General features: G+C 40.3%; 1 protein-coding gene across 1 annotated transcript in view; it reads left to right on the top strand.

The window, feature by feature from the left end:
• cntnap1 (contactin associated protein 1) overlaps positions 1-16,045 on the top strand; it is a 79,384-nt gene that overhangs the window by 40,482 nt on the left and 22,857 nt on the right. Inside the window, exons 8-20 of the mRNA XM_057861139.1 lie at positions 3,328-3,589; positions 3,674-3,823; positions 12,097-12,271; positions 12,360-12,466; positions 12,549-12,671; positions 12,769-12,972; positions 13,040-13,196; positions 13,277-13,404; positions 13,482-13,655; positions 13,727-13,945; positions 14,019-14,258; positions 14,327-14,566; positions 14,646-14,773. Coding sequence (XP_057717122.1) covers positions 3,328-3,589; positions 3,674-3,823; positions 12,097-12,271; positions 12,360-12,466; positions 12,549-12,671; positions 12,769-12,972; positions 13,040-13,196; positions 13,277-13,404; positions 13,482-13,655; positions 13,727-13,945; positions 14,019-14,258; positions 14,327-14,566; positions 14,646-14,773 — 2,307 coding nt within the window. The remainder of the gene's footprint in view (positions 1-3,327; positions 3,590-3,673; positions 3,824-12,096; positions 12,272-12,359; positions 12,467-12,548; positions 12,672-12,768; positions 12,973-13,039; positions 13,197-13,276; positions 13,405-13,481; positions 13,656-13,726; positions 13,946-14,018; positions 14,259-14,326; positions 14,567-14,645; positions 14,774-16,045) is intronic.

Consider the following 16,045-nt stretch of genomic DNA (forward strand, 5'->3'; position numbering starts at 1 on the left):
CAGGGGTTTAGATATTAATGGCTGTATTTTGAGATATTTTGAGGGGAAAATAAATAATTATATAAGCTGTACACAGACTACTTTTCATTGTGTCAAAGTGTCATTTTGTCAGTGTTGTCCCATAAAAAGAAATACTTAAATATCTGCAGAAATGCGAGGTGTGTACTCACTTTTGTGATACACTGTACCTTCCATAACAGCGGCAACATGGCTACAAAACACCCGGTCTTTGCGGTGGCGCGAGCTTGTTTCCACATCTGCCTTCATGAACAAGTTCCCCTCCCCTGTCATGATGATGGCAGAAGGATGTGGTATTTCCAAATTGTCTTTTTAACGATTAATTTGATGATTGCAACGATTAATCGATTAAGTCGAGTATTCGATTAGAAAAAAAGATTCGAATTAAAGAGAATGATAATACTAAGGGGCTGAGAGATATCAATAGAACCGTTATGTGGCAAGATAACAAATATTAATAAAGTTAACAAAAAAATAAATCACATTCATGAGCAATTATCGAAAATAGATCGAAAATTACGAATATTTCCGAAAGTATTCCAGAAACAGCCGAATGGGGCTTTGACGTCACAGCCAGGAAACAAAAGGTTGAGGCAGGTGCCATCGTTGTTTATCGACGAGAGAGTTGCGTTCCTGTTTTATCAAAAAATAGCTAAAATGGTTCAAACCTGTCATGCGATGTGGTGTACAAACAGCCATTTGTCGCAATGTAGTACCCATGAGTTCCCGAACGCGAGAAAAATAGCTGGACTACGCAGACAATGAGTAAAGTTCATTCGTGCAAAGAGGGCTAATTTTGCAGACCCAGCCTCCCGCACGGTTTTGTGTGGTGCCGTGAAAGCTATTCGAACTATGGACAAATGAAATCAGGTTTCGCTAAGAAATTGCTGCTGAAAGCAGATGCGGTGCCCACCATACACGCGCAGCCACCTAAATGTCCTGAGATATCAAGAACGAGTACGATGACTGGCACTGATGAGACCACCCCACTACCCCAGGCTAAGCAAAGGAGGGGAGCAGCCAAGCTCGAAATGGCCAGAGAGTACTCTTTTATAATAAAAAACATATCACGCATTGGATACAGGACTGGACACATGTATAAATTATCTCTCGTAAAATATATAAAACAAATCCTCTAATCCCATTCATATTTGTGTCTGTTGGCAGAGCGAAAACCTATGATAGCACAATAAAGGATAATTATTCTATACATTACTTTATTTTGCGGTCGCGGTGTATCAGCTTCACAAAAAGAAATGCAAAACAAACCATTTGGTGTTTCCCACACAATCTGTTGCCGGTGTTTCATCAGTGAGATTGCTCCCCTCAATGATCGTTTCATTAGGCAGCATTGGCTTTCGTTTGGGCTCAAATTGATAACCCAAAACACCAAAGAAAGGTTCATAACTCTCCTCGTCACCATTAGAAGAACGTTCGTTACGTCGGATTGGTCGCTGCAACTAGAAACAAAATTGTCCGCCATCATTGCCGCCATTCAGTACTTTGTCAGGACCCAAGCACTGGGTTTCCTAGTTGTGACGTCACGCTCACAATATGCTAGTTTCGGGGATCTCGGGCGCCAGTTGTTTTAGCTTGACAATCGATCCAAATTTTTATCATTTTCTTGGTGTTGCGATATATGTAATTACACGAAGTGGCATGATATTAATCCAAAGAGCATACGTTTATGGATAAATGATGGAATATTAGCATTTCCCCAGGCGTTTTCATACTCTTTAAATTTTGCTGCTTCAAGTATTCGTTTAATTAAAGTGGCGTTGTAATGGTTTATTTTGAAAGTGTTTGCATTTAGATTTATTGATTTGGGTGGATACACTGCTCTCTAGTCTGCCTCATTTCGCATGGGTGAATCCATCCTGTTAAGACCAACAAAAGCAATTTTTTTGTTTGAGCTCATGTTTTTTTAATATAGCCATCGTTTGTGGGAATATGTGTCTAAATCATTTGTTAAGAGCATTGTGAAAGAAAGAAAAAAAAAAAAAACACGTTAGCATTTTACAGCATTTAAGATAGCGGACTTTTGCTATGAAAGTTAGCCAATTGTCCTTTTGTTGTACATAGATCCTCATTTATTTATTTACACCGTTTGAGGCTCAACTCAGGTATTTTAATTTTTAATGTTCCTTATCCGATTACTCGATCATTCGAACTAACTAGTTCATCGATTAATAGACTACTAAAATAATCGATAGCTGCAGCCCTAAACACAACACGCCTACAGTCTGCCGCAGTTGATGCCAGCAACAACAGAACGTTAAAAGGTAAGTAGTAAGAAGTAAAATCTCAGCTGCACTTTTTTCACTCTGTGACGTCAGCCATGCGCTGCGTTTAGGTACAGCACGCAAAACACGTCAGCCTCATTAGAACCCGATTCATTACATTATTACAGGAATTATTATTATTATATTATTATTCCGATTTTTATTTATAATTGTTTTGCCATGTGTAATTGCCATTTGTAATAAAACCAGCAGTATTTATTAAGGATTTAGTGTAGGTTTTCGGGCTGTGGAACCAATTAATGGAATCATAATGTATTCTTATCGGAAAATTCTGCTCGACATCTGACCATTTCTACTTACAAAGAAGGTCCTGGAACAAATTAACTTCGTATGTAGATGTACCACTGTATACAGTTTCATCTAATAATAATAATAATAATAATATTGATATTAATAAAAAAAGACAATATTTTCTGGGTTTTTTGTGTCTAACTGTAACTAATGAATACAATAGAATATTTACAGTTTTATTGTTTAAATTTTAGATAAATATAAAAATAATAATAAAAAAAGGGGGGGGGGGGATAAAGACAATAGTTACAGTATTCTGTTATTTAAAATAAAAGCTCCATAATAAAAAATGAATAAGACAATCATAAATATTTCACTTTTTTGGTATTGAAATATAAAGGTGAAGTTAAAAAGAATAGGCAATATTCATTGTATTATCTTTTTTTAAATTAAAAAAGACTTTGAACATTTTAAACATATAAATTAAAAAATAAAAATGAGAACTTTTTTTTGTGTGTTTGTTTTCAATTGAACAAACAAGCATATTTGCTATTAACTCATTCACTATCATTGACAGTGATAGAAACCAAATCTATTTTATTTGACTGATTCAGTGATTGGCTGGCATTGAGTGATCATGTTTCACCGCCATTAACGGTGATCGCTTGATCACTGTCAGATTGAATTGAACGTGTATCAACATCAATGGCAACCAATGAGTTAAGAGACTGAAAATGTGGAGTTAATTCGCAAATCGATTTGAAATATATTACAGAAAAAGATGCATTTTGCCTGCCGTGACATTCTTCTCAAACCAATGACCTTCGCCGGGCCCAATAACTACCTGCAAGTGCCAGGCTTCTTCAGAAGGCCTCGCATGTTTGTCAAGTTCAAGTTCCGCTCGTGGGACTACACAGGATTGCTCATGTTCACGCGCTTCGCCGATGACTTGGGTGCCCTGGAGCTAGGACTGAGCGAGGGGCAGATCAACGTCACTATCTTTCAGCCCGGCAAGAAGAAGCTGCAGTTTGCCGCAGGTGGACCTGTCATAATCGCAGTGATCGTACTGAATAAGTGAAGATAATCAGTGATTTGACACGCTTTTTTTTTCCTGCGTTCAGGTTACAGGCTTAATGATGGTTATTGGCATTCAGTGGATTTGGCGGCCAGAGATAACCTTTTAACTCTCACGATTGACGAGGAGGAGGGTTCCCCGTTGAAGATCACTAATCCCTTCACCATTCGCACTGGGGACCGTTACTTTTTTGGAGGTGAGGTTCTTATCATCATCATCAATCATGTGGCTGTTTTCATCCTTCTGCTGGGAATTTAAATGAGTTCAACACTAGTAGACCTTCATTCATTCATTTGAACATTCGTTGACATCCTACTCACTGAGTTAACATTCATTCAAGGGCGTAGGTTTGCATAGGGACGGTAGGGACATACCACATACATCTTTTCAGGATGCTCAAATTGTCCCCACCAACTTTTAAGCAACCTTATTTGCATTATTTAACGACTTCAGTTATATACTGTAGGTAATTTAGATAAATGTCCACCCATATGTTGTAAGGATAGAAATGACCCTACCATTATTAAGTGAATTACAGTACTTTCATGATTTTCAGACTTATTTGACCCCTTTTCACTTGCTGAATGTGCCAGTCCATTTCCCCCCCCCTTCAAACGCATGTTTGATTGGCTGATGACACCTCCGCTCCCTTCGAAGATGAGGGATATGAGATTTTTTTTTTTTTCCCACCGGCAGCAGCGACCACTGTAGGTAATGTAAAAAGATGTCAATATTGTGGAGGTGGGAAACACACCACTAATTTTGCTACTGAAAGTCCTACCTTTGTCAAAGTTAGTGAGACATTAATCTGTGTCAGTTTCTCAAACTCAGGGAGAAAGCTGCTTTGAGAAAAAAAATCCTCCTAGGTGCTTTCTACTCTTAACGTTAAAGGAAGTGACTGAAAGTCAACAGGAAATGACGCAAAATGGCCCAGTAACCCAAAATGAACAGGATGTGACCCGTAAATGCCCTAAAATCAACTGGAAGTGACTGACAATTGACAGGAAGTTCTTTATTTTTATTTTTATTTAATCTTTATTTTATCAGGCAGTCTCATTGAGATTAATATCTCTTTTACAAGAGAGGCCTGAGCACAAAAAACATTCACAAATATTAGACAACACAAAATACATTAACGGAAACAGTTACAATAATCAGTAAAAACATCAGGCAAAAGAGATTTAAAATCACCAAGAATGATTGACTGTAGTTTAAGAGTAGATTGCAATTCGTTCCATTTAAGAGGAGCATAGTAGCTAAAGCCAGTTCTGCCAACATTAGTACGTGTGAGTGGGATGTTTAGGGTTAATTAGTTAGATGATCGTGTTTTGTAGTTACTGGATTTGAATGACAGGAGAGATGTGAGGTAGTTAGGAAGTTTGCACAGTAAAGCCTTATAGATGAATAACATGATGTGGATATTTCTTCTTGACTGTAGTGAGGACCAACCAGCGTTTTGATACAGGGTACAATGATGAGTGCAGAAATTGTCATTGGTGATGAAACGTAGTGCACTGTGATAAACCGGGTTTAACTGTTGAAGAGTTGATGGAGCTGCATGACAGAACATGATGTCTCCATAATCAAGAACAGAAACAAAAGAAGATAATACAATGGTTTTTCGGTTAGAAGTTGACAGACAGCCTTTGATGCTATACAGCACAGGTGTCAAACCGATTCCAGAAAGGGCCAAGTGGGTGCTGGATTTTGTTCCAACCGATAACGCGTAGAGAGTTTAACCAATGAACTTCCTGCTTAAACAAGCAGCACTTGACAAAGTTTAACTGATTACATATGTAAAAGATCTCATTGGTGAAAACGTGTCCTCTTAATTGGTTGGAAAGCAAACCTGCACCCACTTGGCCCTTTCTGGAATCGGTTTGACACCTGTGCTATAAAGGAAGCTAAATTTAAATTTGAGTTTACAGATTAGGTGATGAATATGAGTTTTGAATGATAAATTACTGTCAATCCAAATTCCCAAGTATTTGTATGAATTAGTGAGAGTAATTTGAGTACCTTTTTGGGATTTAATTCCGGGAAAGTCATTGTCAGTAATGGTGGAAGTGGAGAAAACCATGTATTTAGTTTTTTTTAGCATTTAAAACTAATCTGTGATTAAGAAGAGATATTTGTAAACAATCAAAAGCAGTCTGTAATTGAGTCAGAGCAAGAGCTGGGGAAGAACCGGGCGCATATAGAATACAATCATCAGCAAAAAAGTGGACATTACAATGTTGATTAGGAAGAAAAATATTATTAATGTGTAACGTAAAAAGGAGTGGTCCAAGGACAGAGCCCTGCGGCACCCCATTTTTAATAGTAAGTGGACTTGATTGAACACCATCAGCAGCAACAGTTTGTATTCTGTCTGTAAGGTAGGACTTAAACCAGTTGAGGGCATTAACATCCAAGCCTATGGCCTGCAATTTATGAAGTAGAATTTTATGATAAACGGTATCGAATGCTTTTGAAAGATCGGTGAAAAGAGCAGCACAGAACTGTTTATTATCAAGAAAGGAGACAATGTTATGTAGAACAGAGACTGTAGCTGTAATTGTACTGTGACCTGGGCGAAAACCGGACTGTTGCGGCTGAAGTATGTTAGATGAGTCAATAAAAGAACGTAGTTGAGAATTGATCAAAGATTCAAGAATTTTGGCTAAAAACGGAAGCTTGGATATTGGACGGTAATTAATGAGGTCAGAGATGTCATCATTTTTATGTAGCGGGATTACAGTGGAAGTTTTCCAAGAGGTTGGTATGATGCCGGAATGAAGGGTTTGGTTAAAAATGTGAGCTAAATATGGACTGTTAAAATGAGCACTTAATTGAAGAAGATATGGATCTAGATGATCTGCACCAGCATTTTTGGAAGACTTCGCTTTACTTCACTTACTTACGCTAAAACATCAGAACTTTGAAATAAGGAGAACGAAAATTTGGGTTGAGAGTTGATTTGCGAATTAAGGGCTCCGTCTAGAGGAACGTTATGATAATTGCTTTGAGTTGACATGGAGGAATTACTGTATAAGAGACCAGAGGACAGGAAGTGATTGTTGAATAATTCAACCAGTAATGATTACATAAGTGTTGTTTCCACAACAAATCCAGAGCAATATATTCGATTTTTTTAGGAACAGCGGATGATGACAGTTTATGCACAGTGAGACAGTCTTTTACATAGATTAAAACTCCGCCTCCCTTGCTTTTATGGTCACACCTGAAAGTAATATAACCATCAATGTTCAATTCATTATTTGATATTTTGGAAGAGAGCCAGATTTCAGACAAAATGAGGAGATCTGGTGAGGTTTGATGAATTAAGACATTAATATAATCAATTTTTGGGAGCAAGCTTCTAATATTGAGGTGTAATAGGCCAAGTCCGTGACGTGGTTTAAAGTCATGAGATGTAACAATTGAAATGTGGTCTAAGGAGGTGGTAATAGAAGGAGCGAAAGGTACAGCAGAGATGGAGGGATATATTAAGTTGTTTAGTGACGCACATAATGGTCGACTACTGTGTCTGGGTAAGCGATCAGAAATATGTATGACTGTTATGGTGTTAGAACCAGACTGTGAGGGTGATTGAAGAAGGCTGAGATTTGGAGCCCGAGCCATATTATTTGATATCCTGCGTACTAAGGGGTGAAAGGGAGAGCTATGTGAATGGTACAAAATGAAAGGATTTTGAGACATTGAATGACCGACAGCGTAATGGAACGGACTCACGAAACATCAGTAGAGCTGCAGAGCATTCGAAGATTTAAGAGCCAGTTGCATATTGATGGAGAGAAGACGTGATCCGCGGTAGTTTGGGTGTAGTCCATCATGTCTGAAGAGGTCTAGGCGGTGAAGAAAAGTGGTAAAATTGTCCACGAATGGGATCCCAAGGGTGGAACAGTATGCTTTCAGCTAAATATGTAATTGGCGAGCCGGCTGAATTTCGCATCGCCAAAGCAGGGGCTGGGAAGTGGGCCAGAAATGACAAAACAACGATCAGAATTGGAGAGGCATTCAATGAGGTTCCTGAAGTCAGCTTTAAGTAATTCAGATTAATTGAAGAGCAGGTCATTTGCACCAACGTGGATGCAGAGCGATGCGGCGGTTGGATATTCATCCAATAGGTGCGGGATTTTGGAGTCAATGTCCTTGACAGTAGCACCTGGGTGGTAATTGACGTGAACAGTAAATGCCTCAAAAAGAAAAGGAAATGGCTGAAAACCAACAGGAAATGACTTGAACTCCCCTAAGATTAACTCATTGGCTGCTACTGACGGCCATAGACGTCCAATCCGTTGAAGTGGGAGGGACGGCAGTGATAAACTCATTCCAATTCACAGCAAATGTGAAAGTTCCTATAAGCCAATACAGATTTATTTTGCATTCACTATTTAGCCCAGTGGTCAGGAACCTATGGCTTGCAGTCATATCTGGCTCTTTTGATGAGTGCATCTGGCTCTCTACCAACCCGAAATCTTAAACGTGGAACTAGCCGGCTCGCTTGACATGAATGAGCTGTGATGAGCTCATGGTGCATTCTCACAGTGATCTTGGACCCTTCAAACATTCGTTGCAATGATATGCTTCAATTTGGTGCAATGGAGTCGGTTTTGTCTCATCCCTGGTGAAAGTAAATAAAAACAAAACATAGCTTTCACTGTATTGCCTTGTCTTTGAATTCTTGGTCTTCGCTTTTTTATGTAACTTTTTTCCACGACTCATACTGAGACCTTCATCTGGATCAGAATCTAGTCCAGGAGTCAATTTAGATTTCAAAGTTATCCTTTTTAAAAACCTATTCATGACTAGGGTTGCCACCTTTCAGAAATAGAAATAAGGGACGCCTCCCCTCGCGCCCAATGCCTTACGGGCAAAAAAAAGGGGCATCCCCAAAACTCCTAAAATGCATAGAAATGTATGTATTTTTAGATGAGAAAACTGTATTGTGCACTTTGTGGGCATGGCAGATTCCTTGCAGCAGATTTTTTTTTTTTTTTTCCTGCAGGTTAGTGAAAACGAAGTTGTGAATATCGTAATTAACATTTGTGTTGTCGGCACTGAATTCGGTCACGTTCCAGGATAGCTACAATTCCAGCAGCTGACTCGTTTGCATTCTCTATGAAGTCCAGCATTTTGTTGGTGAGCCCAGACTCTGGACTGAAGTACTGGACAGCAAGGGGAACATCTTCCTGCTCAATTTATTTGAGCCATCGGTCTGTATGGAGAATGGAATGGGTGACGTTAAGATCTTAAGCACATCACCCACTGCATTTGGACCCAGGACTTGTTTCAACAGTGCCTCTTGCTTGTTCTCCCCAAAGTCGTTTTCTTCACCATTTTGGAATCACATAAAAATCTTCTGATTGAGCCTGTGTCCACAGTCAGCACTATTGTAGCTCTGGCTGGCTACGTTTTACTGTGTGGTATACCTGTATCACCTCAGCTGCAGTAATTTAGAGGATAGGAGTGGGATGATGTCAAATTCACTATTAATCAATCAATAAATAGCATATATTTGCAGTAGGACTATTTATTCAGTGTTTATTTGCTGTTAATCTATTAGGAATAATTCCAAAAGAGTAGCATTAGTTAGCGTAACAAAATAACATGTTCTTTATGGGTACATAAATTCATTCCATATTGATTGATAATAAATGCATGTTTCCAAAAAAAAAAAAAAAAAAAATCAACATTCCTAAAAAATAATCAACCATAGTAGCAACTGAAATAGCCTAGCTATGCTCCTATCAATGCAAGATGTATTAAGGTAAAAATAAATATAGCCTATATGTTATACATATACAAGAGCATAATAACATACCAAATCAAGCTCAGGGAATGTTTCAGGTACAAAGAATTGTGACGAAGGCTCTTTTGGGATCTTATATTCCGTTTGTGGAGGTCCCCTGCAGCATGCTGTTTTACACTTCTGTGAGACACTGCAAAAACTTTCCTGCCTGCCTTGCAGTTCGCGTTATAATCATCATCAGTGACTCTATCGAGCCACTCCAGTCTATTTTTTTGGAGGCGTTTCCCCTTTTGAGGATGACTTGGGGTGTCCTGAACTTCTAATGTTGAAGAGACATGTTAGTTTTGAAAACGCGCGGGGCAGTGCACTGAGCAGAGAGAGCGAGGTAACTAGGCAACGAACCCGGAAGTGGAGCGCAATGCAGGGCAGACAGCAGCGGGCAAACAGATACCTATCTTGCTGTCTTTAATATTTCCGGCCTTTTTTAATCATTATTGTTGGCTCAGTGGTCACTCATGAGCACAGGTGTGTGTTTGTGTGTGACAGACGTGCATGGGCTGGGTGCACCGCCGCCCGCCACGCAGGAGCCGCGGGTCGCGCGGGGTCGACCCATAGGAGAATTGTGAAATACGGAATAAACTGCCCTCCGTATTGGTTCAATACAGAACGCAACTTTTAATTCCCAATTACGGAAGGATTCCGTATTTCAAGGGACAGGTGGCAAGCCTAAGTGTCCTTCAAAATACTGTAAGGTATGATCGACCTAATGGACTAAATAAAAGAAAAGAAGAATAATCTTTTATGTGGATTTTATTCCCGACTGCACATGTAAAAACAGCATTAGTTGGGTAAAAACTGAGATTGAAAAAAAATATCTTAAATAAATCACACTGCCATATGGTCCTCCTTATCTTCACATTAAAACAGTTCTCTTTACAAAGATAATAAGCAAAATAATAAACTGGAAGAGTGACTCAAAAATAAATAGACAACAATAGTGGCTTGCTGAATAAGGAAATAAAAAAAAAAAAAAACTTTCTCAAGCCACTTGCCACCCTATAATTTGGAGATCTTTAAAGCTAACAAATAAACAATTATAGTGCACATCATTTGAACAATTTAATTACTGTAATTTCTGTGTGCTGACAAACGCGAAAAGCAACACTTTTCTTCCCTGCTGCAGTGCTGTCTCAAATATCACGCAGCGCAGCGATCTTCAAATGCATGCCAGACCCTATCATTGTATTAAACCGTATTTCGGGTCACCGGGAAGTTTCCGTGAAGTTTCTCAGTGTATTCATTGGGAACTGACATCATGAACCGCTCCTTGCAACTGCATGTAGTCGTGGCCTTTCTCTCTCCACTTGCGCATTACCGTCTCACCCGCATTGGCAGTTCTCATGGGACTAGCGCGATTTTTATAGTGACAGCGCTACGTTTTGTACGCACTCAGCTCTTACTATTTATTATGGTGCAGTTCACCTGGTTACATTAAAAAAAACGCAATATTGGGTGATTTCTCACAGCATACCTGACGATATCTCACGGCACACTGGTTGAAAAACACTGCCCTATCCGACACTCAGTATCGCATCGGCGCCCAATACGGCTAATTTTGGAGTATCAGATAGACAGCCTCAGATTTGGTCATAAGATTGGATCCAATCCAGTATTCACAAGTTTTCAGCACCATTGCGCTTTTTGATGGTGATTTGTAAATCAAACCAGGAGACAAACAACAAAATCCATGTCAGCCCTTCTGCATTCGGCATATTTAATATAATTTCTAATTTCACCTCATAATTATCACTCAAGTGGCTGGCGTATCAATCTACACCTCACGTCGACACAGGCTGACAGGTTGTCATAATTTTGTCCACAAATGATCAACAAATGATAAGAACAATCATACAATCTTTTAGGTATATCCTTAGGTTTAAATCATATCCTTAACTTCTTGTTTGCAGCTGGTTTCGATTTAAGGAGTATGGCGAGATAGATCCACACTGGCACATTGTAGCTACTAGCTGGTTGCTAATGAAAGCATTCCACTTCCAACTGTATATATAGGCGCTTCCAGGACAGCATAGAAAGTCTCGGACTCTCATCTACGTCGTGCTGAATCCATTTTTGGAGATTCCGTGGGTTCCTCTGCTTTGATTTCGCAGTTTTAACTTTGTCAACACACTGCTTTCTTCAACCGCAATTCATGTTGTTTTTTATAAAACGAAAGTATGGAGCGGAAATTTTGCAAGATGGCGCCGCCCATGTTTTGCTCAGGAAACTTGTCTATACACAATTTTAAATATCAGACAGTATCATATGATGGTCTTGAGCGATTTCACGGACCTACAGTATGTTAGATGGTGGATTAAAACTGGATTTATGCTCATGGCTCTGAAACCGTAATGACAGCACATCCTGCTAACTCATAAAACAATGTGAATAATGGGGGCAAGCAAGATCAAAGGCCAGAATTAGTGTGGTTCGTTTACCTGTAAGTTTTGTCTGCACCTACAAAGGCACAAAACAGTACACCACTAGGGCATGCTTACTCTGCCTCCTGACTTTTCCCACGGGACAAAGGGAGAATTCCGGGATTAATTGATACTGTGTTAATTGTGATCACTACAATCTGTAGATAAACAGCAAATCAACTTATTCTGGTACATTTGGCAAGATGACAAGTGACCATTACATGTCTTTGTGCCCAGGCTGTCCAAAAACCAACAACACTATCAGGAAGTGTGAGACCAAGCTGAACCGCTTTCACGGTTGCATGCAGCACATCTTCATAGACAACGAACAGCTTGACATCGACATCATATTGCAGCGACAGTGGGGGCGCTACGCTGAACTCTTGCTGGGAACATGTGGCATCACCGACAGGTTGAAAGCGTTCCATAATGCCAGTGTTGCTACGAATGTAATGTCAATGTTGATGGGCATGAAAAATATTTTGTAATTTTGTTAACAGATGTAGTCCCAATCCTTGCGAGCATGAAGGTAGATGTATTCAGTCATGGGATGACTTTATCTGTCTGTGTGAAAACACCGGTTATAAAGGGGAGGTGTGTCACATGTGTAAGTATGGAACACTCTATTTTGATACCCTTTCTGAACACAACGTTATCCCTGAATATTATGAATTAAACAACCCTAACAGCTGTGTATAAAGAGTCATGCGAGGCATACAGACTCAGCGGAAAATACTGGTCCGGAAACTACACCATTGATCCGGATCTGAGTGGCCCACTAAAGCCATTTGAAGTATACTGTAAAATGAAGTGTAAGTAAGATCTTCTCTAATGACTTACTTCCGGGATTATCGTGGATCCCTTTTTGATTTTCCAACAATTGTCTTCCACTTCGACGCACCCCACTAGCATACAAAGCTTGGACGGTGATCTTAAATGACCGCGTCGACGGTACAAAGGTGACCGGGAGTTCAATTGACAATCCATACATCGGAAATGTCAATTACTGGAACGCATCTTGGGATGAAGTAACCGCCTTGGCCAACACCTCCTTGTACTGTGAGCAGTGGGTTGACTACTCCTGCTACAAGTCCCGTTTCCTCAACACACCCAGTGAGTTCGTTTACCAAAATTGTAAATGAAGTGAAGATTAGTTGTGCTGAAACGCTCTCTGATTCAGACGGAAGACCTTTCGGTTACTGGATTGGTCGCAACAATGAGAGTCACTATTACTGGGGGGGGACGTTCCGAGAGGTCCAAAAGTGTGGCTGTGCGATTAACCAGACCTGTGTTGACCCCAAGTATCAATGCAACTGCGATGCAGACTACAGACAATGGTGAAAAAAAAATTACATATTATTTTTGCGGTCTCTTACATTGACATGATGGCATCCAAATTATCATTTTTAACCTTTAGGTACTCCGATAAGGGCTACTTGGACTTCAGGGACCATCTCCCTGTCAGGAGGGTGGTAGTTGGTGACACCAACAGGACTGGCTCAGAAGCACAGTTTACAGTAGGACCTCTCCGCTGCCATGGCGACAGTGAGCTCAACAATTACGGTTGACTTTTCTATTGTCTCTGAAGTTGGTTTCTCTCCATAACGCTCCACTGTTCGCAGGAAACATCTGGAACACGATAGCCTTCACAAAACCTGCCAACATAACCTTCCCCACGTTCAAGCCTGGCTCCAGCGCTGACATCTCCTTCCACTTCAAAACATACAGATATGACTCGGTCTTCTTGGAAAACTCTGACGACCACCTGAAAAACTTTATCCGACTAGAGCTCAACAGTGAGTTCCACCAGAAGCAACTTAGTCTCCTCATTCAGCTGCTTTTGTAACCCTGACTTCCTTCTTTCCAGCCACACATAATCTAGTGTTTGTCTTCATGGTGGGGGACGGCATCCAAAATGTGACCCTACGCTCCCCCGTGCCACTCAATGATAATGAGTGGCACTTCGTCCAGGCTGAGATTAATGTGAAATTGGCTCGACTCAAAGTCGACTATCAGCCTTGGGCTGTCAGACGTTTCCCCAGTCAGACCTTTGTCACCATGAACTTTACAAACCCACTTGTTGTGGGTATGTGACCTCTAGAATATTTGATCCAGTTGAAGTGACAAAAGTATGTTGAATAAATGTTGTTTTATAATAGGTTCACGCAACCGTACCCAAAAACCCTTCTTGGGTTGTCTCCGAGGGTTGCGACTGAATGGTGTACCTCTCGATTTGGAAGGCAAAGTTGATGAAGAAAAAGGTATAAGGAGGAACTGTACCGGCCAGTGTCTCAATGCCACTATTCCTTGCCGTAATAGTGGACAATGTATTGAGGGCTACGCCTCTTATACCTGTGACTGCAACAACACTGCATTTGATGGTTTCTACTGCCATAAAGGTGAGTTCTTGAGATTGGCTTTTCTGGAAAAAGCAAAACAAATCACTGTTTCGTTGGTTTCCTTTAAGATATCGGTGCCTACTTTGAACTTGGATCCTGGTTGAAGTACAACGTGCGGAAGAAGCCCATATCTGACGAAGCGGCATGGGCCAACTGGATCGACCCGCATTACGACAATTTCAGCCTGGGCTACAACGATACGGCTGATGACATTGAGTTCAGCTTCAGCACTGTTTACACACCGGCCGTCCTGCTCTACATCAGTTCCTTTGTTCATGATTACATTGCCGTGGTACTGAAGAACGACGGTAGGGACCGAATGCGACAAGGCTATGTGTACTGTAGCGTAAGCGAAGTCAATGCTTACTGTCGACTTTCTTCACACAGGTAGTGTGGATCTGAGGTATAAACTGGGACTCATCACCCACAAGTACGAGCTGACTCGGCGTAATCTTGCAGACGGATACCCACATTACATCAACATCACCAGACACAACAGGACCATCAAAACACAGGTTTGTGTGCTCATTTCTTTCACACTACAAACACCTCAACAAAACAGTATCTGCCTTAATTCTACTAAAACTAATAGCATTCCCAAGAGCCCAAAAGACTGGAAAAGATACCAACACCCCCTTTGTTACGGTTGCTAAGCCGACAAGCTTTGCGACTCTAGATGCATTCCGGAGCGTTTTAAGTTATTTATTTTGGAGTAATACCAGTGGAACATCCTCCAGATTGATGAAAAAGGTTTTACAATATGCAGCAGAGGGTAATATTGACAATATAAAAAATTGAAGCAAGCTATCGAGGCAAAATCATACACGTTCAACACTTACAGATAGGCAAGGGGTTGGCATTCAAAGGTGTCCGTTAGGGTAGCCTTGAAGAACGGAAACGGAAAAGTACGCATCCCGTATTAAGCTTACAAGGGATGCGTTTTGTCCTGTATTATCATGAAAATCGAAAATTGTGTTTTACCTGTAGAACGAACAAACACTGGTATGTTATTTTCAAGAATATGTAGGAAAACGCATTCCCCTGCCTCTCCTGCTCTCTGACCAATGACCTGACAGAACAATGACAATCCCGCTTATCTCATTGGTCGAGGAGGTATTGACGCTTGATATAAGGAAAACGGAAGACAACATAAGAGTGTGGGAGAAAAGAGGTTTGAGTGAAGCACGAGTAAAAACCATGTTCAAAATGATGATCGTTTGTTTTCTTGTTTGTCTCTGTACTTTATTTTCACTATTTATATTATATATTAAAGTCCTGTCTATTTCGTTTGCATTTCCACATTATATTCGGAGTGATCATTTGCCAAACTGTTATTGCTGAGGGGACTTTGAATGTACCTAAATTGTTAAAAATATACTGGTAAAAAGAAATGATATTAACAGAACTAACTCTTCAAACGAAGGGATGTCGTGGTCAAAGAGTAGATCTAATTAGTACAGTGAGTCAGGGTAACTGATTTGAGGGATGTTGAGTCCCTTTCGTTCCCACCAAAAAAAAAAAAATCTGCGGGGTAAAAATGATATCACTCCGTCCTGCTCATCTAGATAGCCTGTTCCCTGCAGAGCTGCTGGATTACAAATGTTGCTGTTCATACTACAATTATTGACATGAAATGGTAAGTTTTAATAACCATAGACTCCACCATCAGTTGACAAGACAGCTCCCACAGACATAGCGCCACGCCTTCCCGTAGGGGGCTGACCGAGGCAGAACGTTGAGTTGGCTTTCACTGTGATAACCTCAAACACACGCTAATGCTGGATTTA

Source organism: Corythoichthys intestinalis, chromosome 16 (genome assembly GCF_030265065.1).
Source record: "Corythoichthys intestinalis isolate RoL2023-P3 chromosome 16, ASM3026506v1, whole genome shotgun sequence".
Taxonomy (NCBI): Eukaryota; Metazoa; Chordata; class Actinopteri; order Syngnathiformes; family Syngnathidae; genus Corythoichthys; species Corythoichthys intestinalis.